Here is a 27,376-nt window from a genome sequence, read left to right on the forward strand (position 1 = left end):
GGTCTTCAATGAACCAGGATTTTATCTCAGAACTCCAGGGCACTGTGGACCAAAGCCAATGAACCAAACAAATAAAAATAAATAAATAAATAAATAAATAAATAATTGTAGTAGTAGTAGTAATAATAATAATAATAATAATAAATGTAATTTATTTGCCATAATTTGCCATATTGGCAAATGAGAAGTGCATTTATGGCACCCTACTTGTTCTGTTAGATCTCTACCCCTTTCCTGCCTTCCCTACCATACTTTACAATCACTTCTGTCACAGTCAGATTGACCTTACATTTTCACAGAGAGTCTCACATCTGTCAGACAGAGGGCAAAGAAGACAATATTTTGTTATGAAACACCTGACTTGAATTCCATTGAGATGGGTAATAAACCAAAGACAAATGAAGTTTTACTAGGAAGAAGCAGGTTTTTGTAATAAGCCTCTATATATCAGCATGCACCATAATCACAAATTGAGCTCTTTCCTGGCAAAGAGCAGAAAAAAGCCTCATATTACACTTGCAAGCAGTAGAAAATAACATCTCATTCAGTGTAAAGAGACAGCATCAGGTAGGGTTGTGATCCCATAATTAGGTAAGAAAAACAGACACATTCCAGACATGCCATCCTTTGAAGCAAAGGAAAATTCTCTGTGTTTTAATCACAGAATAGTATGTTGCTTCATCTGGTCTTCCTATAAAAATATTTCCTTGTTTAAAAAAATAAAAATAAAAAAAAAAATCATTAGCTTTCCATATAGGGAAGCTCAAAGTGGGTCATTGGGGAAGCATGCGTTTTTTGGCTAGAAATAAGCCATGGATAGTCCCAGGTGAATGGTGTCTGTCCAACACCACAGTCTTGTCAGATTTTGGAGCCCTCTCCACCCTCATCCTCCCCCCTGCCCATTCCCAATACCTCAACAGGAAAGGAGACATCTGTGAATCCTCTGGCACTGCTTCAATGTTTTACAGCTGTAATAACCACTGATACAAAGAGAAGAATGTTTTCTAGCCCAAAATTCCTGAGGTATTTTTTCTAAACAGACACAAGTGGACGGGGCTTGGTTATGTGAAAAAAACCTCACCAGGGGCAGGGGTATGGAAGAAAGATGAAGAGGAATCATGATCCACAGATAACTGAGCTCAGCTTGAGTTCAGATTTATCTTTCCTGGCCATGCAACTTATTTGTCCAAATCCAAGCTTCTAATCCTTAAAACGAAGCAGTACTTTTCTGGCAGCTTGCACTAACTCTTGGATAATCCAGATGAAAAATACTACATGAAGAGGCTTAGAATTGTGATGATTTTTATGTATACATAAGGTGGTATTTTTACAGTGCTCTTTATCATCAGTATATAGGTAGCAAATTTTGACACGTGTTGCTAGGAATTACAGAGTTCATCAGTCAGCACAAAGTTTCTTTTCTTCTACTTGTCAGTGCTGTCAGGTACCAGCACTCAGTCCTGGTGCCTCTTACATCTGTGTCAGTGAGTTCATCATGGCATTCCACATGATTCACAAGTGTGACTCGATGGCAGGCATTTAGAAGTGGTTTAGGGTGTAAAGTCAATTCCTATAAGGGCACAAAGTCAAGGCAGCCCAGCCAGATAGATGTGGAGAATGTATTCCCAAGCACCTGTACTTTTGTAAGGCTTGGCAACACCAGCTCTCTTGTTACCTACACATTCAGGCTTAGTTCTTTGCGCATTTCTCCAATACAGATCTGCAAAAGATCACCTTGTATAAGTAGAATGACATAAAGCAGAGTATTTCTGAACAGAAAGCTTGAATTATTAAGCATTTAATAACACAGGCAGCTAAAACTTGGGATCACTTCACATAGATAAAAGTCTCAATGACACTGAACAGAATGAGAAGGACAGAACGACAGAATGAGAAGCTCATGGGAATCTCAAGTCCTGGTGAAGATTTGCTTAAAAAAATATGATTATAATTTCAAATATTTTTAAATTCCTTCCAAACCAGAAGCTCCCTGGGTCGCACAGCTGCTCAGTGACAATTTGCCCAAAAAGCTGAGTAAATTGTTTCAACCTGAGCTCCTCTCTTCTGTGGTTACATTGCTGTTAGTTCCCAGAATTAGGGTCAGATTCAGGAAGGAGGTCAGGCAGGAGTAGTTACCTCATCACGAAGGTGAGCAGGAGAAAGGGGTGTCCACTTGAGCACCATCCACAGCTTCATAGTACCATTGCATTTTTTGAGCCAGTACTACTAGCCCTGACCTGAAGTGGATACAGGCCAGCTGTGTCATTAGGAGGTAGAGACACAGCTGTTGAGGCTGAGGCAGGGGTTGACACAGGCACCATTCAGGGCTGCAGCCACCCTTTGACTGAACCACATGAGCCCCAGAACTGCCTGGCCTTAGCTGGAGCAGTGCAGGAGACTGCTGTGCCCTCATCAACAGCCAGAAGCAGAAAACCTTGCAAGGAGGATTTTGCAATATGCACCCTTGGCAGAAAACAGAAGGCTACAGAGATCCTAATTCCAACCACTCCTTGAACATGGAGTGGGCCTTTCTGAAGTCATTCTTCAGCCGACATTTCTTTTGCACTATCCTGCTGAGTGAACATAGAGGCATAACCACATGAATTTTACAGCTGTAGGACATCATTGTTAATGGGAGAAAAAGCCCTAAAAACTTTTGCTTCAAACCCTTGTTCTCCATCTTTCAAACAGAGCTTGTAATTAACTTAGCAATGCTGCAGCTCACATGTTCTCTTCAACCATACACAGCATATCTGTCAAGCCTAATAAAAGAGAGCTGATGGACTACACAACACTGCGATTTATGCACTGATGCTAAACAATAACATTTTCTCTAGTTAAATGGTAAATTTCCAGAAAATTAAGCATCTGAAAAGTTAACTACACAAGGTAACTGAAAAAGAAACTCACTAATTCATTACAGTGGAATAAAATCAACGCTCTAAAAAGGAATATTTGAGACAAGAACTGCAAAGTAGATTTGCAATTCCCAAATGTCTTTGATTAAGTGATTCAAGTGAATTATAGAATCATAGAATTGTTTGAGTTGGAAGGGTCTCTTAGCTGGCTGTCTAGTCCAGCTTCCCTGCAATGAATAGGGACATCTACAGCTCCATCAGGTTGCTCAGAGCCCTGTCCACTCTGACCGTGAATGTCTCCAGAGATGGGGCATCCACCACCACTCTGGTCAGCCTGTCCAGTGCTTCACTGCCCTCATTGTAAAAAACCTTTTCCTCATATCCAACCTAAATCTACCCTCTTTTAGTTTGAAACTATTTCCTCTTGTTGTATCATTAAGCTATTATTATGTTAATTACTGTTCCTCATAAAACACTGAATATGATTAAATTTGGGCGTTCAAAACAAAAAAACATACCCTTACAACAATTACAAAAGAGAAAACGAGTAACTAACTTTTTTGTATGCACCTGACAGTTAGAATGTAATACCAAAACTAACAAAAAATTAACAATAACTGTAATAATAATAATAAGAAGAAGAAGAAGAAGAAGAAGAAGAAGACTTGTCTCGAGCACAGTTTTTCCAGTCCCAGAGAAATCTACAACATGGTAAAAGCAAGACATTAAATATTTTCCTAAGTTTATGTCAGCAGTTGGAGACCTAAGCAATGCCTGGCTAGTCATTCACAAGCTGCATTAAAGATGGGTGATACACTAATATCATGTTGATGCCATATTCCAATTTTATCAGTGATACCAAATCATTACAAATCCTGCTTACGAGGGCAGACATTACTAGGGGTATTAGCCCTCTTTTAGCTCTTCATGCCCTGCAGCCCAACCGGCTTCTTTGCAAAGCAGTGTTGCTGTGCCTCCATCACTTGTATGTCTGTACCCTCTGCTGGGTGCTGCCTGCTCCTGTGTCTCCCAGAGGGGCTTCCAAGAGGCACTAGCCATGACTGAGCAAAGGAGGCATGTACTATACCATGAACCTGACCCCAACACCACAAGGCTCCCTGGCCTCACTGGGGCTGAAGTCAACTCCATGCCCCTGTTCCTGTGCTGCTCAATTATACACAATGAGATTAGCCATTGAGAAGGGCTCACTGAGCACTGAAAGATCTCCCTCCTTAAATCCCCAAGCCCATAAATCCTTATTCAAGAGCTTAAAGAAAGAGTACCATGATAATTCTTGATAATGTGATGAGTTCTTTCTGTTAACAGCAGCATGACAAGATGATATCACTTACTTATTATATTAGTGCTGCTTATGTTAAAGGGCAGCTTCAAAAATCTGAATACAAGCTTTATTGCATGCATGATCAAAATACTCCCTTCTAAAAAAAAAATTATTATTATTATTTTTATTATTATTATTATTATTATTATTATTATTATTATTATTATTATTACTTGCAAAGTGTAATCCAGAATTCTTTTCCACATTAATAAAACAGTAATGGGAGGTAACGGGATGACTATCTCTGCTTAATCTCTTCTAAATTCTTAGTGGAATTTACTAAAATCTCCTTTACCAAAATCTTCAAAATTGTTCCCCTACTTAAACTTGCCTCCATGAAGTTCAACCCTAAGAGTTATTTTTAGAGCATTGCTCAAGAATACTGAACAACTAGCGAGGCATTAAAAACAAACAAAAAATACCCATCTCAAACAAAACAAAATTAGAAGCCCATAAAACGTGTCTAGTCACAATACAAAGAATTAAAAGAGTGGTATAAAATTAGATGCCAGAATTGTTAGTTTGGAGTCTGGACTATTTCAAAATCCTGTCTTCTAGTCTTACATTGTGCTTTATTTTTCGAGGTGCTTTGCAGAGACTCAAGTCACCAAAGTTACAACATGAAAAAAAGGTGAAGGGTAAGGTGCAGAACCATTTCTCACAAGGCATCAAAGATCTATCAAGGTCGAACTCAGCGCTTAGCTGTTCTTCACCCTACAAACCACGCAACAAGATCTTTACACTTTCAAACATTAACCGTATCCCTTTCACCTAACAATCAAGGCAATCTTACTATGTTTTTTGGATGGCTAACAGAAGGAGAAACTACAGCTGTAAAAAGAATGAGACTTCAAATGAATCTGAGATGTCTCATCATCAAAATCACATCAGTAACACAGTGTCAGACAAATGTTTGCAATGCATTGTTCACTGCCTTTTTTGGTATTTGCAGAAAACACACCCTACTTTGTAAGGTTCCTGCTGAGTTTATTTCTATTTCTGAGAATTCTTATTAGCAGTAGGTCATCAGAAGAGCAGCATAATGAAAAACGAGGCTATGTTGATAATATAGGCAAAACTGAGAATTTATCCAAATCAAAGAGGAGAAAAGCAGGAAACTGGAAAAAAACTGACCCCAACTTTTTACTTTATTCAGTGCCTTTGTTACCTGAAGTTTGTTCATATTAAAAAATAACAGGAAAAATTTAATTAAACAAACAGTGGTGTCTCTGAAAAACATTCAGGAAAAATGCAGCTCCCATAAGTACTCATATTTTATATGTAAACAAACACATATATAATTTTATGTGTAGATATTACTAATAAAAAGCTTCCCAGGGCTTTCTCAAATGCATGCCAACCTACTTGGTTGGTAATTTCCTAGTGTGAAAAATGGCCGTGATTGTTGAATAAATTATTTGCTACAACTTTGTTGGTTTCTAGCAAGCAGCAACATCCTACTAAATCTCTGCATTTATTTCTCACATTTTATCTGTTACTCCCATATTTGGATCTAAACATTCTAACAACCGGTAATATTTAAATAGAAGCAAATGAACAGCCACTTCTGACAGGATATGATGGTCCATTCATTGTAAATTCTCCTAAGAGAAAAATAAACTTTTCTCCAAGAGGACATAATCTAATTAAATACTTGCTTAATGTCAGTGTCCTTCCAGGACAGGAGACAATATTGTAAAGGAACAGAAATGCTTAATGGTAATTCTCGTGTGCAAGATTATTTTTTCTTCTGTCTGCTCTAGCCAAAATGTAAATCATTTTCCACTGTAGTGTCAGGAAGTGTATTGCAGTACATCAATCACAAACTACTTTTAAAAAGGGACCCCCCCAAAAAAATTAAATAAATAAAAAAAACAACTGCAAAATGAAACAAATCTTTGTATGCCTGTTTTCCATTTGTATTGTCATCACTTACCTTCAGAGAACGATGTTAGTGAGAAGGGAATGCTGCTGAAATGAATCCAGCAGACTCTGTGTGCATGTGTTAGAAGCTCTAGTGGTCTCTGCTGTGTCCCCAGCCATTGGAAAAACCAATGCATTACAGCCTACACATGGTATAATTCTTACTTTCTGCTGGGCTGCTAAGCTGGGTTACTCTCTAGGATGCTGAATGCAGTAACACAGGGACAAGCTGTGTGATTTCTTTTAGCATTTCCTAGTACTTAGTAGTATTCTGCTAGGGTAGATAAAAGACTTTCTGCCTCGTTATAAAAGAAGAGGAAAGGCAATTCATGAGGGAAATGGAATCATTTTAGAAAGCTTTTCCTAATAAGCTCAATAGTAGAGCAGATGTGTGTGAGTGGGGAAAGTTGGGAGCTCAGAGAGCAGGCAGCTCCATCCGTCATCACACAACTGTGACTCGGCTTGCTTTTATCTTTTATGTCAGGCAATCAAATGAAAAGCCAATTTTATTTACTGAGTGAGGGGCAAATAAACTCATGCCAATTAAAGAACAGAAATGATGTATCTGTGGTTTAGGCTGGAAACTTTTTAAAAACAAAAACTCTGTAATAGTTCACTCAGACAAGACTTTTAGATCCTATTCTGTCTTTGCTCCTAGGGCAAGATGGGCATGGACTGAACATTTTGTTAACTCTGTCCTTTCAAATTTTAACACCCACAAACTACACCATCCAAGAGGAAGAAGTAGTACTTGATGTCTCTGCTTTAATTAAGTCATTTTCAAAACCTTTCCAGGAAGAATTCTCTGGACCACAAACAATAGCAATTAAAGTGAGCCTAAGCTTTACAGCTGACTTTGAAGGTGCTTACCAAAATGTTTTGAAGACTTTTGTTACTTTTTTCCTTTTCTCAGTCTCCAAAAGCACTTTTCTTTCTCTAAGTGGCTGCAAGTCTGCCTTTCTCCCTGTTAGGTGTTCAGTTCTGTATTAGCTTAGGACTGTCATTTTCTGATCCCCGTGTTAGAAAAGTGTTTCATAATGTACCAACAGTGTAAGTGTAAGCCTATTTAGTAGTTCATTGCAAAAACAGTTCAAAACATGCATTGAAATTACCAAATTAGGCAAATTTTGTGTGGTTTTTTTTTCCTCACACAGTAATTTTTCCCCTCTCCTCAGCAAGCCACACTTACCGGTAAAAGGTTGTGTAATCCACTGTTGAATGACAGCTCTGAAAATCCCAGCCTTTGAGCTTCTGGCATTCCCGGTGAGCCCGGAGTTTCACCCTGACAGTCCCATGGCAGAGCTCAGGCACAGGTTTCCTCTGTGGGCGACTGCAGAACTCATTAGACTCCACACGCCAGGATTCAGCAAAGTCGTCCACGTCAAACTTAAAATTCCCATCCCCCCCAATCAGGTCATCTCGCTTGTGCCCATTGTAGTTACCACACAGGCCACAGAGTTTGCCCTTCAGATGTGGTGCAGCCATGACTTCCACAAAACTGTCTCCATCCCATGAGATTTCCAGGCCTAACAAAGAAAGAGATGAGATAAAAGCACAAAGAAATTGAGGTTAATAAACTGTACCTTATATATGTGAAACAGTGTTCTGAGGAACCTAAACAAAGCTATTGGTTTCCTCCTGATAATACTGTTAGATTTTTATAGACCTCTTAGTAAGCGCCTCTGGCAAGTACAGTGTTTCTTAAATCAGAGTTGATCACAATATACTTGGTCAAAATCAAAATTGCTTTCCATGTGTGAAATCTATTTTATGTCTATACCCATCTAAAAACTAAATGTCTAACTTTATGTCCCTTTAACTTAGAGAAACAGGTAGTTAAGAGATCACAGCATGGATGTCTAATGCAGAGGGAATAAACTACCTTCTGAATGCCCTTCTGTTTCCAGTGACATTATAGATAGTGCAGAAACCAGGTGGAGCCTAAAATTATAATATTAACCTGAGTAAATTTATATGAAGTGAGTTCCATCCTCAGAGCAATAAATATTTATCTCATAAAGGAATGAGATTTTGGTATTGTATATGATAAAAACAACACCAAGTAGCACTTAACTTTCATCCCAAAATGGCCTTTCCAATGTCTGCTGAATGCTAATACTTTGCATCTCCGCAGTGCCCTCCATCTGAAGACCACAAAACACTTTGCTAATGTTAATTTATTCCCATAAACTATCCATGTGTGGCAGTTATTTAAGGATAAACAAAGGAACCCGCTTTTAAACAGGATAATCCAGATTTTACTCTCCTCTGTGTCTGGCCAAGATTACCAAACAGCACCGCTCTGTGGTGCAGGACCAGGGATTGGCTCCAGATTTTTACATTTGCTCTGTGTGCTGGCTTAGCACCACCCTTTCCTCTTGTAAATCAGCACTTGTCACTGTGCAATCCAAATTCTTCTCTATGCTCATGCAAGTAATTAACACACCAGAGATTCAGTTCAAAGATGGAACCCTTTTTTTTTTTTTGGCAATACAACCCATTGTCTCTTATGGCAATTCCTACCTGTACCACAGAGGATCAGGGTGAGGCCTAATGGGCAATGATCACAGAATCACAGAATCATTAGGATTAGAAAGGACCGCTAAGATTGTCTAGTCCATGCATCAACTGTAAGAACCTATTAAAGGCTGTAGAAGGTATGCTTTGCCATCAGTACAGACTATCTGTATCACTCAGAGTGATTTAAACCTATCCCAAGTGTTTGGGAGAACATTTACCCAGCAAGGTTTGCAGGCAATTCTGCATCAGACAGTCTCCACAGACTATTTCATCATACTTTCTTACTGATATAGATATGCAATGATACTACTAATACATAGTATGATGTTGCCTGAAAGCAGCCTCAAATTCCTTCATAATCCCAGATCGCATAGGACCACTTTCTCCTCCAGAGGCATTTTACACCAAACCAGCTGAGAAATTGTGCAAGAATACTTTCATTAATGAGGCCAGCACAGTGGCGAGAAGGAAAGCTGCCTTTTCAAGCTGCTTCATACATTATCATTGCTGGACAAATTCAAATTCCAGCTGCCTTTGCTTCTGACAGCGTTGGACAAAACAAAACACAGCTCGATTTACAGTCACCAGATTAATACTGCTGTGCTGGCATTTAGAAAAAAATTGCCATTAACGTACAAACTAAGATTATTTCAGACTTGAGAATCATGTAAACTTTCTCAAAGTCTGAAGTATCCAGATCCAAGTCCTCAGGCAGCTCTCTTGAGAAAATAACTCAGTTTTTAAGGTAGTTTTCAACTTGTTCCCCAAATGAGCTCCCTTTGAAGCTGCTGACTTCACAACAGAGTGACAAAAGTCAGGTTAATGATTTAACTATAATTTTCCTTTTATAAGGTTTTTTCTCAAGTTGTGAATGACCAACTTTCAGTAAAATCACTTGTATTCATTACAAAAGGCTAACTCTAATATTATCCTGTGTGTCCTTGGTGAGACATTGGCATCTTGTCATGCATTGTCCTGTGAACTCCAGATATGCAGACATGAATAACATAAAATTCTGATTTTTAACTCAGCATAAAAAAATGCACATTTTAAATCTAGAGATCCCTGCTTTGATTATGGGATTTGATTCAAGAGAGTTACAGTTCAACTACCAGCAGTGGACATACTTTTTCTAGTTAGATATAATTATATTGTATTTGTTGTAATTGCTAAGATGCAAGCATAGCAAGTACATACATCATGCCAGGTTGTCTTTAGCTGTACTAACAAGGTTTCTAGCTTTTGTGAACAGTCTAGAGGTTTGTGTTCATAGTGGAGCATGTTCCATTTTGGGGTAATGAGGAAGGGTATTTAATCTAATGTGTATGATAACTGTCAGTGCCTGGTTGCACCACACAGTGTGTGCTTTTTTGTTTGTTCACACGCAGAAAATTGGTTTCTATAAACCATCTAGAGCTGTGGCAGATGGGATTATGCTATGGAGCAACGTTTAAAATGGTCTCCTTGGCAGACAGAAATTGTTTGGAAGAGTTTCCTGGTGCCTATAACCCCCTCTCTTTCCCTCCCAATGGATGAGTTTCCCATTCGCTTGGACAAGAATCAGAATCCAAGTAAGTGGTGAGACTGGAAGCCAAAGGATGCAGCATCTGTCCCATCTGGAGATGTGCAGAAAAGGAACATTCTCAGAGTTACTTTTTAGTGTATTCCAATTTTCCTCTTTCTTTGAAGGACACTTAACCAACTTGTTACTTGATTTCTTAACTTGGCACACTTATGTGCTCTCCTGCATTTAAAAGAAATTCTTCTGGATTTATGCACATCACACACTGAGTTTCACATGCTGGGAACTCCCATCAATTGTTCTGCATGATTTTTCATGGTAAAGGCATCCTCAAGAACTGGCAGATCATTCCTCCCTAAAGACTTAGGGCCAACATGGTACAGAAAATCTCAGCAAAGCAGATATGTGAAAAAGATCCGCACAGAAGAAAAACAACAACAGCAGCAAAAGACCTCTTGCACTGGAGGGACAGACTCTGTGACTGTCAGCTCTCTTTGTCTTCTTAATGCATTAATACACACGTTGTAGACTAGGACTCAACACCATGCCAGACAGTACCAGGAGTACCTGCAAGTTCAGGGTGCCAGAACTGCTGCTGTGGAACCCAGGGATACAGCTGGTGAGGAGTTCAGCAACAAAACAGGTTTTCATGGGAAAATGCCAATTCATCAGAAATGAAATGCATCAGGGAGGCATATCAGATTCAGTGAACTTCCAACAGAACCCAGGCATGGCTCCAAGCTGGTTTCATGCCAGCTCGCCCGGTGGGCTGTCTGGAAGCCCGAACTCTCAGGATATGTAACTCCAGGGCAGTCCTGCCACGCAGACTGCACTGTAGCCAGGGACCACAAGGCCTCCTGAAGCATTGGACTCCCCTGTTTTATCCAGGACTCAACTCCCAGCTCTGCAAAGAGAAAACCAAAAGCCAAGGGAATGCTGACAGAGCTGTAAGCAACAAATTCTGCACTTTTCAGACCAATTTTCCTTTCAATTTTTCTTCTAGTTCAGTGGCTTTTCTTATTTTTCATTATCTCTTTTCTTTGCCTCTTTTTCCCCACTGTGCTGAGAAAGCATAGATTTTAAAAACTGAAACAGAATTTTTATTTTCCCCTGGCATTTGGAATTTTTTGTGGAACAGAAATTTTGCCTTTAAAACAGTTCCACTCAGCACATTCCTCCTCTCTACAGCCTCTCTCTGCTGCTTATCCTCTCCCAGCAAAATGGAGTCATGTTGTTCACTGCCTCTTTCCATGTCTTCTGGACTGAGGGAAGGAGGACTTGGCCTATCGTGCTGCCTTCAGTAAGAGAAACCTAATCCTTCTCTATTAAGGGGAGGAATTATTTAGACTATAATTTGCAGTGATTACACAGTGTTTGGTATGTTGTCATATGCCATGTTTGCACTCCCTCTGCCAACACATGGACGAGGATGTGTGCAGTCATTTATTAGGCTTGCACTAGAGACAAATGGAATAGCAGCAGGATTAGCTGTCATTCATCTTCAACTGAAAACCTTTCCGTGGCCTGTGGTTGGCTAATGAAATCCACATCGCCAGCATTCACAGTGTTCAGCTGGCTGCAAAGAGAAACCCTCAAGATGCTTTTAATTAGAAGTTGTGAATAATGGTCAACTTGTGTGCATTTTACAGACAGCCACAAAAATCTACATTGCCACTTTTAGGAATGAACCCAGAGCTGGGATCCACATTATACAGACTTACATTTCGAGGGGATATATGAACAGGTGTCTAAATTCTCAGTTCAACAGTGGGTGCTAGTGTACCCCTTGAAAAAAAAAGGACTCTAGATAATGAGTATGACTATGCTTCATGCTTGTGACCATACCACTCCATAAGAAAGACTGGCTTCACTGTTTGCACATGGCATTTAGTTGAATTAATAGTAAATAGTATTCTCACTGAAACAGTACTTCACTGTTTAAGTGAAATCTCCCAGGACTACAGCGCTACCTAACACATGCTAATGAGGAAATTCTTAGCTTCCACTCAGTATTTATCTATGCGAGTGTACTATAGTCTCAAAATAGTTTATCAAAACAAATGTAAGTCCTCTGGTTTAGAATTTTGACAATAAATGTATTCTTTAGGTCTCTAAAGACTTGAGAATCTCCTATCTTCCCTCCTAATTCTCCAAAAAAAAAAAAAAAAAAAAAAAAAGTGCCAGATTCTCTAAGTTTCCCATTTCCTTTTGCCTCTGATGCTGTCAAGTTTGTTCCACATGTAGAGACTCTTACCCAAACACAAAGCAAGCACAAAACAATGGCATTAAACAGCAAATTAAACCTTGGTTTTCAAACGAGGACGTCTGTTTTAGTGGGTAGCCTCAGTCAAACGTTTCCATAATTTGACAACTTAAACCTATTCCAACCATAAGTAACTATGATTTCCCATGTATCTCCCAGGTATGTTGCTATAACTGTAGAAAAAACAATAATGAATATTAAAGGACTGATTATATCTCTGTTCTTAGCTGTAAGTATTAAACAAACACAGAATTACAGAATATCCCAAGTTAGGAGAGCCACAAGGATCACTGAGTCCAATTCCAGCAGCCTGGTGCTATGACCACTGGTCATGGTAAAAAACTTGTTTGTTCCTAACCCTCAGTTTGACCCTCTCTTAACACAACCTCAGGCCCCGCTGCTGTCACCAAAGAACAGAGTTCAGCATTGCCATTCTGCTCCCTGTGAGGAGCTGCAGCTGCCATGAGGCCTTTCTTCAGCTCCTCTGCTCTGGGCTGAGCAAACCATGGGACCTCAGTCACTCCTCACACACCTTGCTCTCTAGACCATTCCCAATCTTCATAGCCCTCCTTTGGATGTTCTCAAACAGTTTTATGTCCTTCTTAGACTGTGATGCCCAAACTACATAGAATGCTCAGGATGAAGCCACACAGCACAAAGCACAGTGGGACAAGCCCTTCCCTGGCTGGGCTGGCAGTGTGGGCCTGATGCACCACCCCCAGGTACAGTTGGTCCTTTGAGCTGCCAGGGCATGATGCTGGCTCAGACTCAACGTACTGTCATCCAGAACCCACATATCCCTTTCCTTGGAGTGGCTGTCCTACCACTTGTCCCCAGATCTGTACTTATGTCCTGGGCTGCCACACTCCAGGTCAGAATTTGGCTTTAACTCTTGTACAGTTTCATGCACTTGGTGACTGCCCAGCCCTCACATTTGTCAAGATATCTCAGCAAGACCTCTCTGCTCTTGAGAGATTCAACAGCTTCGCCTAACTTATTGTTATCCACAAAATTATGCAGTATAACTTCCAGACCTGTATCCAAGCCTTCTTTAAATGATTACACTGAACAAACCACTCTAGTTACTGGAGGTGAAAATCATGGCACATTCATCTATGCAAGTAGTTAATTGTTAACTGCACAATGAAATACAGTGTATGGGGTGTTCTGCAAAAGCTTCACTCACAGCTGGATTTCTGTTTGCTTGTAGTCTTAAAGAGTTTTGAAAGAGTCATCAAGTACTTGGGTTACTAAAATCTCTAATTATGAAATATATTTATTGCCTCTGTTTTGGTTTTATACCAATTACTGTTTTTGTTGCACTTCACAAGTTTTTCTAGGAGAAGACACACACACACACAGTTGCCCTACCTGTTTTGGTTGTTACTTTCAGCAAATAACCATCCAGATCGATCTGAAATTGTGGTGTCTCGTAGGGTAGTGAGATACGGGTCCCATTCCACTTCACTGTGAGGTGCTGCTGGAGGCTGATGGTGCTTCTGCCCAACACAAGGTCCACTGACTTTGTCCAGGAGAAAGAACGGGTCCGACGGGCATCGTTTTTCACCAGCACCTGGAAGGGCGAGGCAGAGGAGGAGCAGTCTTTTGTCAAAACGTACTGACATGTTCCCTGAAAGTTAAATGTCCGTCCATCAAAAGTGTTGTAGTGAGGGTCTCCAAACACAGTGCAAACTCCAGGTTCTGCAGGTGAGTGAGAAACAAAAGTGCTGTATCAGGATCGATCAAAGCTTGGAAAAAAAAGCAGTTGACATGAACTTAAAGGTTGCTGCACTCAACTAATCTTTCTGCCCTACAGAGCAGAATTTTTCTGAGAACCAATAGGAATACATTTATCTGAAAAGTATAAAGCTCATGGTTTTAGCAGAAATCTTTCCCAAAGCAAGTGAAATCTAGATACCAACCAACCCTTAGGTCAATATGAGGAGGTTAACCTGTAGCTAGAAACTAAAGACAAATCTTCCAACCTATGAGTTAGTCCCTTAAACATAATGTGCCACTGGGGCAGCTGAGGTTGTTACAATGCCTGTGAGATTGTTCAGTTTCATTGACAAAAAATGCAAGCCTCATTCGCAGTATCAGAGCAAGCAGAGCCCAGGGCCTTGCAGAGTCCATGTATCCCTGGACATGTGTGATGGGAGCCTTCCAACTTCACTCCATCTTTCCAAGCACCAAGTGTGTACTGTGACCAAATCATCCAGTCTCTTTCTTACTGACAGAAAGAAGCAAACACAACTAGAAAGTCTCTCATCTCACTAGTTTTAGACATCTATTTTAATATGTGGGATGTTGCTCTCTGAAGGAGCCTGTTTTGTTCTGCTACCTGCACTGAGAGCTTAGCTGGAAGCATTCCTCTCAGACAATCAAATTCACCCAGGATGAACTTTCACCCTTGAGTTTTGTGTGAGAGCAAAGCCTAATCCAATTACAGAAGTAAAACTCAAAATATCACCTGTATATTTTTGAGATTTAGTTTGAATGTCCCAGGTTAGGCAAGAGTGATTCTTCAAACTTAAAAGCCATCAAGCCACTTCAGCAGGACCTGGTTCTGTCCATATTTTACATAGGCACATATAAAAATATATTAAATAGGTATATTTGTATTTTTTCTAAATCTTCTCTAATACCACTACTAAAGAAATGTGATCACCATTTACCATATGCATACTCTTTTAATACTACAAACTGTCACATGTTATTTATACAAAACTGACTTTTAGTGGTTATTGTTCTCACAACAAAAGCCAGTAGTACATGAATAGCATGATGCAATGACTATCTAAGGGCACAGTATCTCTGCTAGTTTTTTTCACTTTTACAATTAGAGGGAGATGTCTTATGATGCTTGCAGCTGTATGCTGGTCAAGGGAAGCCACAGTTCTCAAAGGCAGAACTTGTCCACACTCACTTCAACAATTCTGAGTTACCCTGCAGTTACCCAGCAATTGATTGAACTGCTTGGCAGTTGAGGAGAGCAGCAATTTGCATTTCAGCCTTTGGTTATAACAATAGGTCCTAACCACATCTCACTGCCGCTGTTCCTGGAAGAAGGAATCTTAGGATAGAGAAATATACACTGCTGCTGCCAGCTGAATTCCCATGGGCTTAGGCTGCTATTGAAAGATGATGCCTGTTTTAGGGGGACAGCTTGATACAGTAAGAAAATTTGACTCAGTAATCAGACAGCTGAGCACATGATCAATCAAAAATACAAAACAAAACAAAAGCCAACAGCCAAGGGGAATGGAGAGTAACAGAGACTGCCATTTCTTAGCTGAAAGAAATTATCATACAATGTCTTCTCTGAAAAGGCAACTAAAACAAAAAGGGAAAATTCAAGCCTACAAAGAAGGAGGCATGGATAAGAGACACAGAATTTCTATGATGGAGTGCAATGTGGTTCTGACTAAGCAATATACCTTTCTCAGTTAGCCTATTTAGCCTAGGCACAGTGCTATGCTAAAGCAGCTGCATTGTTCCTGATATTTTCACGAGCTTCATTTAAAGGCCATGCTAGGATATGTATAGAGTAAGCACAGGGGTTAGAAGGGATCTCTGGAGATCATGAGGTCCACAGCTCCCGCTAAAGCAGGTTAACTGGAGTAGATTGCACAAGAAAGTAACAAGGTAGGTTTTGAACATCTCCACAGAAGAAGATTCAACATCATTCTCTAGGCAGCTTGCTCTAGTGCTCTGTCACCCACAAAGAAAAGGTTTTCCTCGTATTCATATGGAATTTCCACTTTGTGCCTGTTTCATCTCGTCCTGTCACTGACACCACTGAAAAGAGCCTGGCCTCACTTGATTCCCTGTCTTTAGATACTTATAAGCATAGATAAGATCTCCCCTCAGCCTTCATTTCTCCAGACTGAATAGTCCCAGCTCTCAAAGCTGATCCTTCAGATATGGCCCCACCAGACAGAGTAGAGAGGGAGGATCACCTCCCTCGTACTTCTGTCCACACTTTTTTTAATGCACCCCAGGATACCATTGGCCTTCTTGGCCACCAGGGCACACTGCTGGCTCATAGCCAACCTGCTGTCCACCAGGACACCCAAGTCCTTCTCTTCAACGCTTCTGTTGGGCAGGTCAGCCCCTAACCTGTACTGATAAATGCAGTCATTCCTCCCCAGGTGTAGGACTCTGCACTTGGCCTCATTGAACCCCATAAGATTTCTCTCTGCCCAACTCTTCAATCTGTGAAGGTCTCTCTGCATGGCAGCACAGCCATCTGGTGCATCAGCCACTCCTCCCAGCTTCATACCATCAGCAAACTTGCTGAGGATGGACTCTATCCCTTCATCCAGGTCACTGATGAATCATGTTTGATCAACAACCATGGAAGTCAGGGCCTAAGGACTTTAAGCAATGCCAGAAAACCAAGATGCCTGAACGTGCTTTTAAGAAACATGCACTTTTGCGAATCTCCTTTTCCCATTGCTAACAATAAGGATATCAATAACTGCTTTCCAAAGTCCATAAAATGATTAATTGATTGATATTTATCCACAGTTATTTTTTGCAAACTTCAAATGAAAGGAACAACAGAGTTTTTAATCACCAATGCACTTTTCAACAAGAGGAAAAAATCTCCTGGTTTTATACAGAGACCATCCGACTTTACTGCCAATAAACCATACAAATAAGTTTTCTGATTTCTTTATGTATTCATGCAATTATACTGCATGATGAATATTATGATACATTTTATTACCTGTTCTGATTCTATTTCATTTTTTCAGGCTTTAATTTTTCTTTAAACATAATGAAAACTAAAAACAAGGAAACTACCAACAAAAAATGAGCCCAAGCAACAGTGAAAACTTCAGAGATGAGAACTGTTTTTTGTTTGCATTGTTAGGGGCTAAGAATGTAGAGATGTTATACACGTTACTATCCCATAAGGTGAGAGAGAGAGGGCAGCTCTTATGAAAGTGGCTAAAAGGCAAGAATGAGAGAGGAACAAACGTAATTCAGAGATGTGCAAGTAAAATGGATAGTACCAATGGGATCCAAAGGAAATATTTTTTTTTAATTTCTAATGTGTTATGCAGAGTAATGTTGTTTTATGTTATGTTACATCGTGTCACGTCATATGTCAACTTGATACAGTGCAGTTAAAATAAAAAAGAATGTATTTTGGATTGGATTGCTGAATGTCTGATCCAAACATTGCTGTTTTCTTTAATAACCAAGGAAATGGGGGAAGGAAAATCTACCTAAAAAACAGCCCAGATTATTGATTCTCTGATATCACTATATAAAACATTCTTGAAAGGTTTGCTAAAATTCTGTGTGTCTTAAAAAATAAACCCACACCCTGCAAGAGTGTGTGTGATAACTCAGGCACCGCCAGTAAGAACAGTCTGGCCTCAAAGGAAACCTTAATACAGGGTGTAGCGAGACTGCAAAAGGCAGGCAACATAAAAAGTGTTCCAGCTCATTTTTAGGTTTTGAGTTGTTTACCTTTTGAGAGGGTTTCAATCACATCATGTTTTATGATTTCTTTGTTTCTGGTTTTTATTGTTGCTTATTTATTTATTTATTTATTCATTCATTCTTTTGGAAATAAAACAGGCCTTTATGCTTGGCTGTTTTTGAAATCCATTGGAAACACTTGTTGTCTAGTTAGTGTCATGTGTGACTTGCTCCTCTGTTTGAGATGTAGTGGATGGAGAGTATCACTGCATTGCCAAATCTATGCTTCCCTACTTGGAAGTGTGACTTGTGCTAATGAAGCAGAGAGTTGTGGATGTAGATTTCTATCCCTACAGTAAATACTTGTCAGCTTATTGCAGATAGATAGTCCTTGTCTCTATCAGTTGTCTAGGTCACAGTTAGACAAGGGCAATTATAGAAAATGCTCCCCCTAGGATTCTGACAGCCTCCAACTGTTTCCACCTTAGGGACTTTTCTGAGCTAGACATGGTTTGTCTTTATTTAGTAACCTCTGATAGACTTCTTTTCTATGAATTTGTCCAGTCTCTTTTTGACGCAGAAATATTTTTTAGCATCCACAACATCCTTGGGCACAGTGCCTGAAAAACTACTGTCTCTTGCTTGTTTTAAACCTGGCTTTTCTCAACTTCAGTAACTTCTCCTCATCTACACATGCACATTTATATAAAGGCAAACACACCCATGTTCTCTCTCTTTCCCTGGAAGACACAGATTTTTAATAGCACCACAGAGCTGTGCACAAAGAGCTGTGATTTCCCAAGCACCTTAGGCAGTAAAAGCACTCAACTCTGATTAAACATTGTTAGAAGCTGGCTGCAAACACCTGTAAATGTCTTTTGAAAATCCCACATTTCAGTGCCCAAATCAATTTTCAGAACTCCTGGCTTTTGTATAAACTTCTGGGAACAAGGCAGTTTTCACATTTGTTTTTTTTTAACAACAAAATATGGACTTCACGCTCTTACATTTGATGGTCTTCACATGTAACTCACACAGTTTGCCCAGTTCCCACCTAAGGATCTATAGCTTTCTTGCAAACTTGTAATAATAGTATTTAGGTGCTAAAGTGAATATTATGGAACTCTTGGCCAGCTCTCCTTGCATGTTACAAATCATGCACCCAATTCAAATGAAATACTGACTTTCATTAGGAAAGGTAACTAACTGGGAAGGTAATTGTAGGCAAGGAGCACAGGGTTGAAAACACATTTATCTGTACAAAAAAAAAAAAAAAATGCTGAAAAAGAAACAGCAAGGAAAAGAACATTTAAGCATTCCTCGATGTTTAACATACTCTTTTAAGGAGGAAAGAAAGTTAATGAAATCACAACCAGTTCTGGCCAATTTGAAACAAACTTAACAGAAAGATGTTCAAGTTCAAGTAAGTAGTATGCTGAGTGAAATTAAGAATCACTTACTGAAATAACAGGTTGCCAAAAAGTACCTACATGCCTTCAGGCTAATGTCCCTACCCCCAAGGTGGTATATGGCCTTTATGAAAAGTCTAAATTATATATAGACTGTTTAGTTGAGGCCAGACAGACAGTCAGCACACACATCCTGACCGGCCAAAGAGCATGAGCATATTGGCTGGCCAATTAGCACATTTTTAGCTCCAGAACAGCCACAGGATATATTGTCTCTAGCTGGGTTTATTATTTGTTAGGGTATAAAGGAAATGGGACACAAATCCATAGGAAACCAGGCTGTTAGCTCTGGTGCTCATGGAATAACTTGTTTTATTTTTTCAGGACATCAGAGCAGTCAATTGAAGTCCAAGATGTCCAGATGTCTGATCACACTCTTCTGGGCTTGTAGCTAGTTAAGAGTGGCCAAGAAAAATACACTTTAAATTATAACTAAAATTGTTTTGGACACTTTCTGAGTAGGAAAGAGGGAGGAAAAAACAGAAGTTTACCAGTGTAAAAGTGTTCTGGTTGCACATCTATAATTCATAAAGATCCCAGCTTTTTAAAAATAAAATGAAACTTTGAATGCAATTAGCCCATACGCTGAATTAAGCCCTAAATCAAACAGAACACATTATTAACTTTCGAAAGTTAGCTACGGAACACACATAATAGAATTTCATTAGCTTTTCTTTAAAAAATGCGTAGCCTTAGAGTACTTTCCTCATAACTGTTGCATAGTGCAGTTTGATATAATACACATTACAAGGTGTGGTGTCAAAAACTCCACAGGAGTCTTTATGGTCTCTTTCATAAATAAAATATCTATTCCAGTTTGTTCAAATACATATTTATACAGTAGGCCATCACAGCTGAAATGACCAAGGAGCTAAATCATGAACAGCATTTCAGTATGAATCAACAATTGCAGTCTTTTTGTTGATGCATTTCTCTATAGCAAGGAAATAACAGGAAACAGGAGCAACAGACTTCTTTGTAATCCTTTAGTTTCGATTCCTGCTTTCAATGGTATCTACAAAGCATAACACTATTTTTTTTATCTTGTGCTGTTGTTTTGAAGAGTCATCAATTTTCTACTAGTATTTCTATAAACATAAAGGATCAGCATACAGGAGCAGGTGAAAGTACCAACCTTTTAGTTCTAAGGCTGGTTGGCTGGATCCAAATGCCCTGAGTTTGGCTTTATGTCAATTTACAAAGATGCTGAATGATGGGCAAACAAAAGTTTCTGACCGCCCACCAAATAAAAAAGGTCTTAACTACAAAATTAATCATATGTCCTGCTAAACCTAGATGACTGCAGTACTCTTTGAAAAACTCTAAGCCCACAAGACCTAACAATGACATAGGTATGGCTGTGTTAGGGGTATTGATAATGATTAAAATTTATCTGCACAGTCACAGTAGGAAGCATTACTGCATGCTGTAATTTCAGCAAAGGCTATCAATTCTTCAACGTCAAGAACAAAGATTTAGTCTCCACTGCAAATTCCCAGCTTGCTCTGAGAGCAGTCTGTTAATGTTATTTGAATTCAGGTTTAGTGTTTTCTTTTTTTATTATGAAAATGACCTTGGTCTAACACAGGATTACTAATTTATGGAATTGACGTCAGTGGTGATTTTTCTAAATCAAGCCCAAAAGAGTACATTTCATTACATTTTTACAGCAAAATAAACTAAACTGTTGAATTTTCCACTGGTATGACCACTGTGTTTAATTAGTGATAACTGTACACCAGCCATGGAGCTTAAACAGCAACATGCCAAAACCAACCACAGTTAACTTCACCAACAGTAGACAAAAGGGACTCCCTAGTCCGTTAGGAGACAAGGTACTTTTTCCCTCTGCAACAAACTGCTTTGAAAAATAATCCTTTGATTCTTTTTTTTTTTTTTAATTATATACACACACACACACATATATATATATATGTACATATATATATATATTTCAGTTTAAAATGTAGCCTTTAACAACGTGACTGTTTTTGACCCACTTCATAGAAATTGGCTGCATTTAAACTGTACTCAGAGCTCTCCTGTGTACAGTATGTTCTCGTACCTCCTATGTTGTTTTTACTTTGGAAAATTAATATCTTCTGGACCAACAAATACGTCTGGTGCATTAACATGTGGAGAGAGGATCAGTATAAGTGGGTGGGTGAGGGAAAGGGCTGTGCATGTGCGTCTTATCAGGAATAGGTTGAACTGGCAAAGTTTCTAACAACTGGACTGCGATTGTGATCATCACTGAAACTGATTTTACCTGTCAAAATGTTGTGATGAGATTTACAGCACTTCTGGCACAAAGGTGGAATAAGTTCCTTGCTAATGGCAGCTGTTAGAATGCTAATGGATACTGGTGCTGTATGAGAGGAGGTATTTAAAGAACTCTTTGATTACATTAACTGATAAAAGCTTAGAGTTACTTGTAATCATAAAGCCTTAGCATTAGTCCTCCTCCATATGCTAAATGTGTCTGTAGTGAGAAACCTCTCCAAAAAAAGGATCCATTTCATGTGCAACAGAGGAACACACTGCTATGGGACAGTTGGTACGCCTCCCAGTCATACATAGAACCAATGCAATGCAGACCCATAAAGAGAGGCTAAGAGAAAAGGGTTGTTTAGCCTGAAAGCTTTGGGAGAACCAAGAGCTATCTGACCTTATCTGTACATAGGTTACTGAGAAGATGGAGCCAAGCTCTTAATGGAGGTGCACAGCAGAAGGACAAGAAACAGTAGGTGTAATTTGGAATAAGGGAGATCCCAGTTTGATAGAAAGAATAAAATTTTACCATGGGATGGTCAAACTTTGGAGAAGACTACCCAGAAAGACTGTGGAATCTCCATTCCTGATAGTTGTAAACCCCTGGCTGAATATCATAGTCTCAGCCTGATGCTGAAACCTTTTTGAGAAGGAGGCTGGCCACAGACCTCCAGCTGACAAAAAATCATGAAATAACTGGAGTTGTCAATTTCTTCGTAATAGAGATTTATCAGATTGCAGGAAGGTTTACTGCTTCCTCACGCAATGGACCCATGCATTTGAATTGAGGGAGATGCTCTAATGGCTGCTGAATCAGAGTCCAAATTCCCATGGTATCCCTAGAATTCTTCTCTCTGCACACTTGTTTGTGGAAAAAAAAATAAAAAATACTGCTTTTTAAGTAAGATCAAATATCTGCCACTTCATTCATATTAGGAATGTAAACTTAACATATTCTGCTGGCTGCTGATACTCTCCCCTTAATTTCATGTCTTAAAGTCATGACAATTCTCTTATATCACCAAGAAGTTCTGACTCTAAGGTCATCTGGCTGCTATACAAGTTATTTTTACTTAAAGCAAACATATTTTTTGCTTGCTGCCCCCATGAAACTGTTGTCATGAGTTATCTCTCTCTAGCAGGATTTCTGAAGGAAATGTCTTCTTTGTAACCACTTACAACAGAAGATCTTCAGCACTTTGAGGGAATGGATGGCACCACTATTTACCTCTCCCTAACAGTAAACTGCTCGTATTACAAAAGAGCACATCAGAAAGGCTAAATGCGACTGAAATGTAAGAGCAGAGGCATGACAGCGATCAATAAATTCATGACACTAATAACATGTCATGTTCAAGCAGAGTGATAGGGAAATGTCTTCACCCTTGAAACTGAGCATACATAAATTCAGCTGTTCAATCTTTCATTTCTCTTTTGTCTTGGTATTCTTTATTTCAAGGCTTTCTAAGTTTGACATTTGTATTTCACTTCATTTTGATACTGAAGAATCCAAAACTAGATTTATTTTATTACAAGTTACATATTCAGAACCAGCTGATGAACAGAGTGGAAAAAGGTCGTTAGTTTATAGAATCTGTGCAATCCAAGAATATCCAGAAATGAGTAGACCAGTAAAAACAATATGACTTCAGACAAAAGAATAGGAAACATTCTCTTTAAAAAAAATGGTTCCTAAATCATAAAGCCCCTCTTTAACATTCAGTTCCTATTTGGTAAAATACTTCAACACATCCTGAAGGAAATACATAATTGTATCCTGACAACTTCAGTGAAGACAGGTCTCCGTGTATTTGAATAGGATAATCTTAAGGGTAAGTGTGCAAGTAGGATTTGCTGGCTAGGAAAGGTTGCAAGGGATATGGGAAGATGGTCACTGCTGAAGTGAAGAATAAAGGAATAAAAAGGTGATGGTTGAATTAAACATCACACAGACAGAATAACTGCTTCCTACTGTACTCTCTATTGCTGTTATGCAAAACTATTGAATTATATATACACTTAGACTGTTTCCCCTCTCTTGCACAGTGGGGTTGCTATTTACAGGTATAAAAGTCACCCGGTCTTAAAGGATACAACTTTATATACATTGCTTATCTAATTACCTACAAATTTCACAGGCCAAGTATATCCTTCAAAGAGCAGCACCTCAGATTTAGCACAAACAGTGTCACTTGCGGGCAACAGAAAAGAAATAAATCACTTTTTTCAGTCATTTTGTTTAAAATTCATAGACTTATAGGAAACAAACTGTAGCCAGAAAGAGTTACCTGCCCATTTGTGATCTATAAAAAGAAGGCAGAAAGCAACCATATTTCTACTATATTTATTTTCTTTCAAATAATAGAAAAGAATTTTAAAAATGTGAAGAAAGAACTTACTTTCAGTGCAAATAGGACAGCATCCTTTTCTGTTCAGGATTTTACCCTAATTGGGAGAAAGACAGGCTGATTTAATGAAAGAGTTTTTGGAGCAACGACTGTGTTATTTTGTAAGGCTGGATAAGCTTTTGAAAATAGTTTAAGTTGTGTTTGAACTCAATGCCCTGGTTACCGCTTCAAATATCAGGTGCTAAAAACAGACAGAACTATTCAAAAAGCTTCCTGGCAGTCTTATTAGAAATGTAATACTAAAAGAGTTCTCTGTTACCAGTTTTCTCTTTAGAGAGTGCGAGAGAACTTTGGGCTCATGTATTCACAGATATCTAAAAGCAGACTAGTCATTCGGTTACCAAGATCACCTCCTTTCCCCACCTCCCAAAACACACATATTTCCTCATGTATACTTAGACTTATGGACACTTATGCAATCTGCCGCCCTGCACAACCCAACGCTCTCCTGTGCCCCCAGATCATACATTTTCCTACAGAAATGAAGGAAAGAAGGCACTGGTAGATATCTAGTTTGGCCAGATTTCTTTCATGGCTAAATCTTGTGGTACCTCTTACCAGATCATATTACCAATCTCAGACCAGGTTGCCCAGTGATGTAAATGGGCATATGTCCAAAGACATGCAACATCTAAAAATAAAAAATTTGGTCTAATCACAGGATCATGGATGAAATTCTCAAGTATTTACTCACCACTTTGCCCATGACAGTTTTATTTATAGCTGTGTCTTATACAAGGCTGGCTAGAAGTAGGAATCATGATTCTTTGTACATAAATTCATTCTCTTTTTCAGACATCCTCAAATTAAAAGATGTTCTCTCTGATTTTACTTTAATTCCCAAAAGCTTACCATCAAGTCAGAGGATAGGCCTGGAAAATTTCAGACTGAATGATATGTTTTTCCAAGCAAAAACTGGCAGGGGTTGTAACAGAACTAATGGTGATATTGGAGCTAACCCACATTCTCATAAGGGAAAGCAAGAGGCATATGGAGTCGTGCTGTTCCCCAGCACCAACACTTTAGTCCAATAGTAGAACTGTAGTTGAACTGTATAGAAAGTCCCTTTTGTGTGACCACTTGTTCTGTTCCCCACTAAGCAGGCAAGCAAGGAGTGGCCAGTAAGGGGAGCAAATGGAGCTGCAATGTTGTTTGCTCCAAATTCAGCAGTCGCGAAATGCTCGTGAAGATGAACAAGGAAGGGGTGTCAGGTCCATGCAGAGACAGGGTAAGAGAAGCTAGACTGCAAGCCATAATGCTATCTACATTGCTTTCTGCCAGAAACACTGCCAAGCTTTGACATCATGCATGGGGAGAAATGAGCTCCAGGTGATGAGTGTGCTTGAGCTCATTGTCATCAGGGCACAAAAGTTCAGTGTAAGCTTGCTCTTGAATGTGTGACTGCAGATGGAGAGAATGGATTTTAGGCATGTCTCGTCTTGAGAAATGAAACGGATTTCAGTTTCACTGGCATGTGTGCAATGCTTAGACATTTGTGTGGCCATCAGGCCCCAGAGCAAAGAAGACCACTGATGACCAGGCTGCAATGAGAAGACCTATCAAGCACCTGCTAGTACAAAATCCTTCTAAGAAAGAACCAGTAAAACTGCACAGAAGTACAGAGCTGGGATGCATTTATTTGTACAAAAGGAAGACAAGCAGCTGAATGCCACACACTGCACACCGTAGCCTTACCTCTTTTTCAATAAAAGAGTTGAAATCATCAGCCAAGCTGGAAGTGGCAAGAATACAAGTGAAACTGGAATCTCCAAGGCAGCCTGCTGAGGCTGGTTACTTGAGCCACCATGTTGGCCTGAGATCCTGTTTTTGTCTTGTAGAATAAGGAAACCCGTTATTGCTAACATGTGCTGCAAGATTTTGTTAGCATTGAGGGTTCCCTTAGGAGTGGGCTAAGTGATGTGATCCCATTTTTCCCTATGAATATTTATAAGCAGACCACATTTGAGTCTATTTATTTTCTGGGATTTTTCTTCTTTTTTATGAGGTTTTCAATTTTATGTCTGAGGTTTTGGGTTTTTTTCTAAGGCAGGACTAATTGAGGGGGTTGTTTGGTTGTGCAATAGCAACAGCTGTTGTTTTTTGTGCCTCATTTGGCACTAGAGTAAAAACAGCAACTTTTTGTTTGTAATATTAACTGCTGTCTGTGTTAAAGATGGGAGAACATGTTCTGAATAAATTTTCAACTCTCTTCAAGTTCATGGGTTCAAATTTTACCCTCTAAATCAAACTCTGCAAATATCTTCACATGCCATGAATTTGATTCTATTAACTTTTGAGCTCTGGACATCAGAAAAGGTTTCGTGCTGTAAAATTCAAGACTCTTCTCTGGAAGTACAAAATAAGACATCCATGACCAGTGACCATTTCCACAGCCTGGCATTACTAGTGAGGAATGCAAAGGCAAGGAGAAAAGGAAAGGAGGCAAGGAGGAAATAGATAATCATGGACAATTAGAAGGAAGATGGCACAAGGAAAGTGGGAGGCTGGAGCAGGACTAAGGCAAGTGAATAGCAAATTAGGTAAGAAAAGGTCTAATAGATGTCTGAAATTGCAGTCTTGTCAAGTGTTAAATTACTCCATTTCTATATGGTACTTAAGCATGTGTTTAAGGAGACATGGAGTACGTTCAGCAAGACTGAACATACGCTTAATATTGTTGGATGGGGTCTAGCACGCACCACACCTTGCAGGCTGATGCTCCAGGTAACTGAGAGGAAATATCAACATAAAATCAATTACCAGAAACAGGAACCACTAGAAGCCCAGGAAGGACACTGATTTTACTATAGCTATGACAGGAGCAATTGAGTTTACAAGAGATATATTGCCCCTGCGGCAAATAAAAGAAGCTAAGAAAAGCGCTTCCTGAAATTACTGATGCAGGATTAAACATTCCAAAAAGAGAATAATAAAAGGAATGGAAAAATGTGCCTAGCTCTATGAAGAAAACTAAAGAAATGGCAGAAACAGTCTCTGAAAATATGGCAGCCTGCCACCAATAGAATGAATAATACAAATGGCTGCACAGCATTAGAAATTTCTGAAGAAACTTATCCTTTCAAGAAATAATTGACTAAAATCTATGCTGATAAATAATATTCCATCACAAAACAAAACCCCCAAAAACAACAACAACAAAAAAAACCCCACCCCACAACCATTTAAGTCGAGGAACAATATTGCAAGTTGCTTTGTGAATCTTCAATCTGTTTACACTCAGTTGTGTGTATCCTAACACAGTTTTAATGAGATGACTGTATGTGGAATGACACCCTAAGGGGCAGCATTTTACTCCACAGCAGTCTCCAACAGCCAACAGAGACTGCTTACTACCAGAAATGTT

General features: G+C 39.2%; 1 protein-coding gene across 3 annotated transcripts in view; it reads right to left on the reverse strand.

Moving 5' to 3' along the window:
• BMPER (BMP binding endothelial regulator) overlaps positions 1-27,376 on the reverse strand; it is a 150,902-nt gene that overhangs the window by 35,915 nt on the left and 87,611 nt on the right. For 2 of the 3 annotated variants that reach the window (XM_032442564.1, XM_015855065.2), the window contains exons 11-13: positions 24,004-24,049; positions 13,800-14,129; positions 7,313-7,649 (exon numbers count right to left, since the gene is read on the reverse strand). In XM_032442564.1, the coding sequence (XP_032298455.1) occupies positions 7,313-7,649; positions 13,800-14,129; positions 24,004-24,049 (713 nt within the window). The remainder of the gene's footprint in view (positions 1-7,312; positions 7,650-13,799; positions 14,130-24,003; positions 24,050-27,376) is intronic. The other variant, XM_015855067.2, reaches the window with a different exon arrangement.

Source organism: Coturnix japonica, chromosome 2 (genome assembly GCF_001577835.2).
Source record: "Coturnix japonica isolate 7356 chromosome 2, Coturnix japonica 2.1, whole genome shotgun sequence".
NCBI classification, from domain to species: Eukaryota; Metazoa; Chordata; class Aves; order Galliformes; family Phasianidae; genus Coturnix; species Coturnix japonica.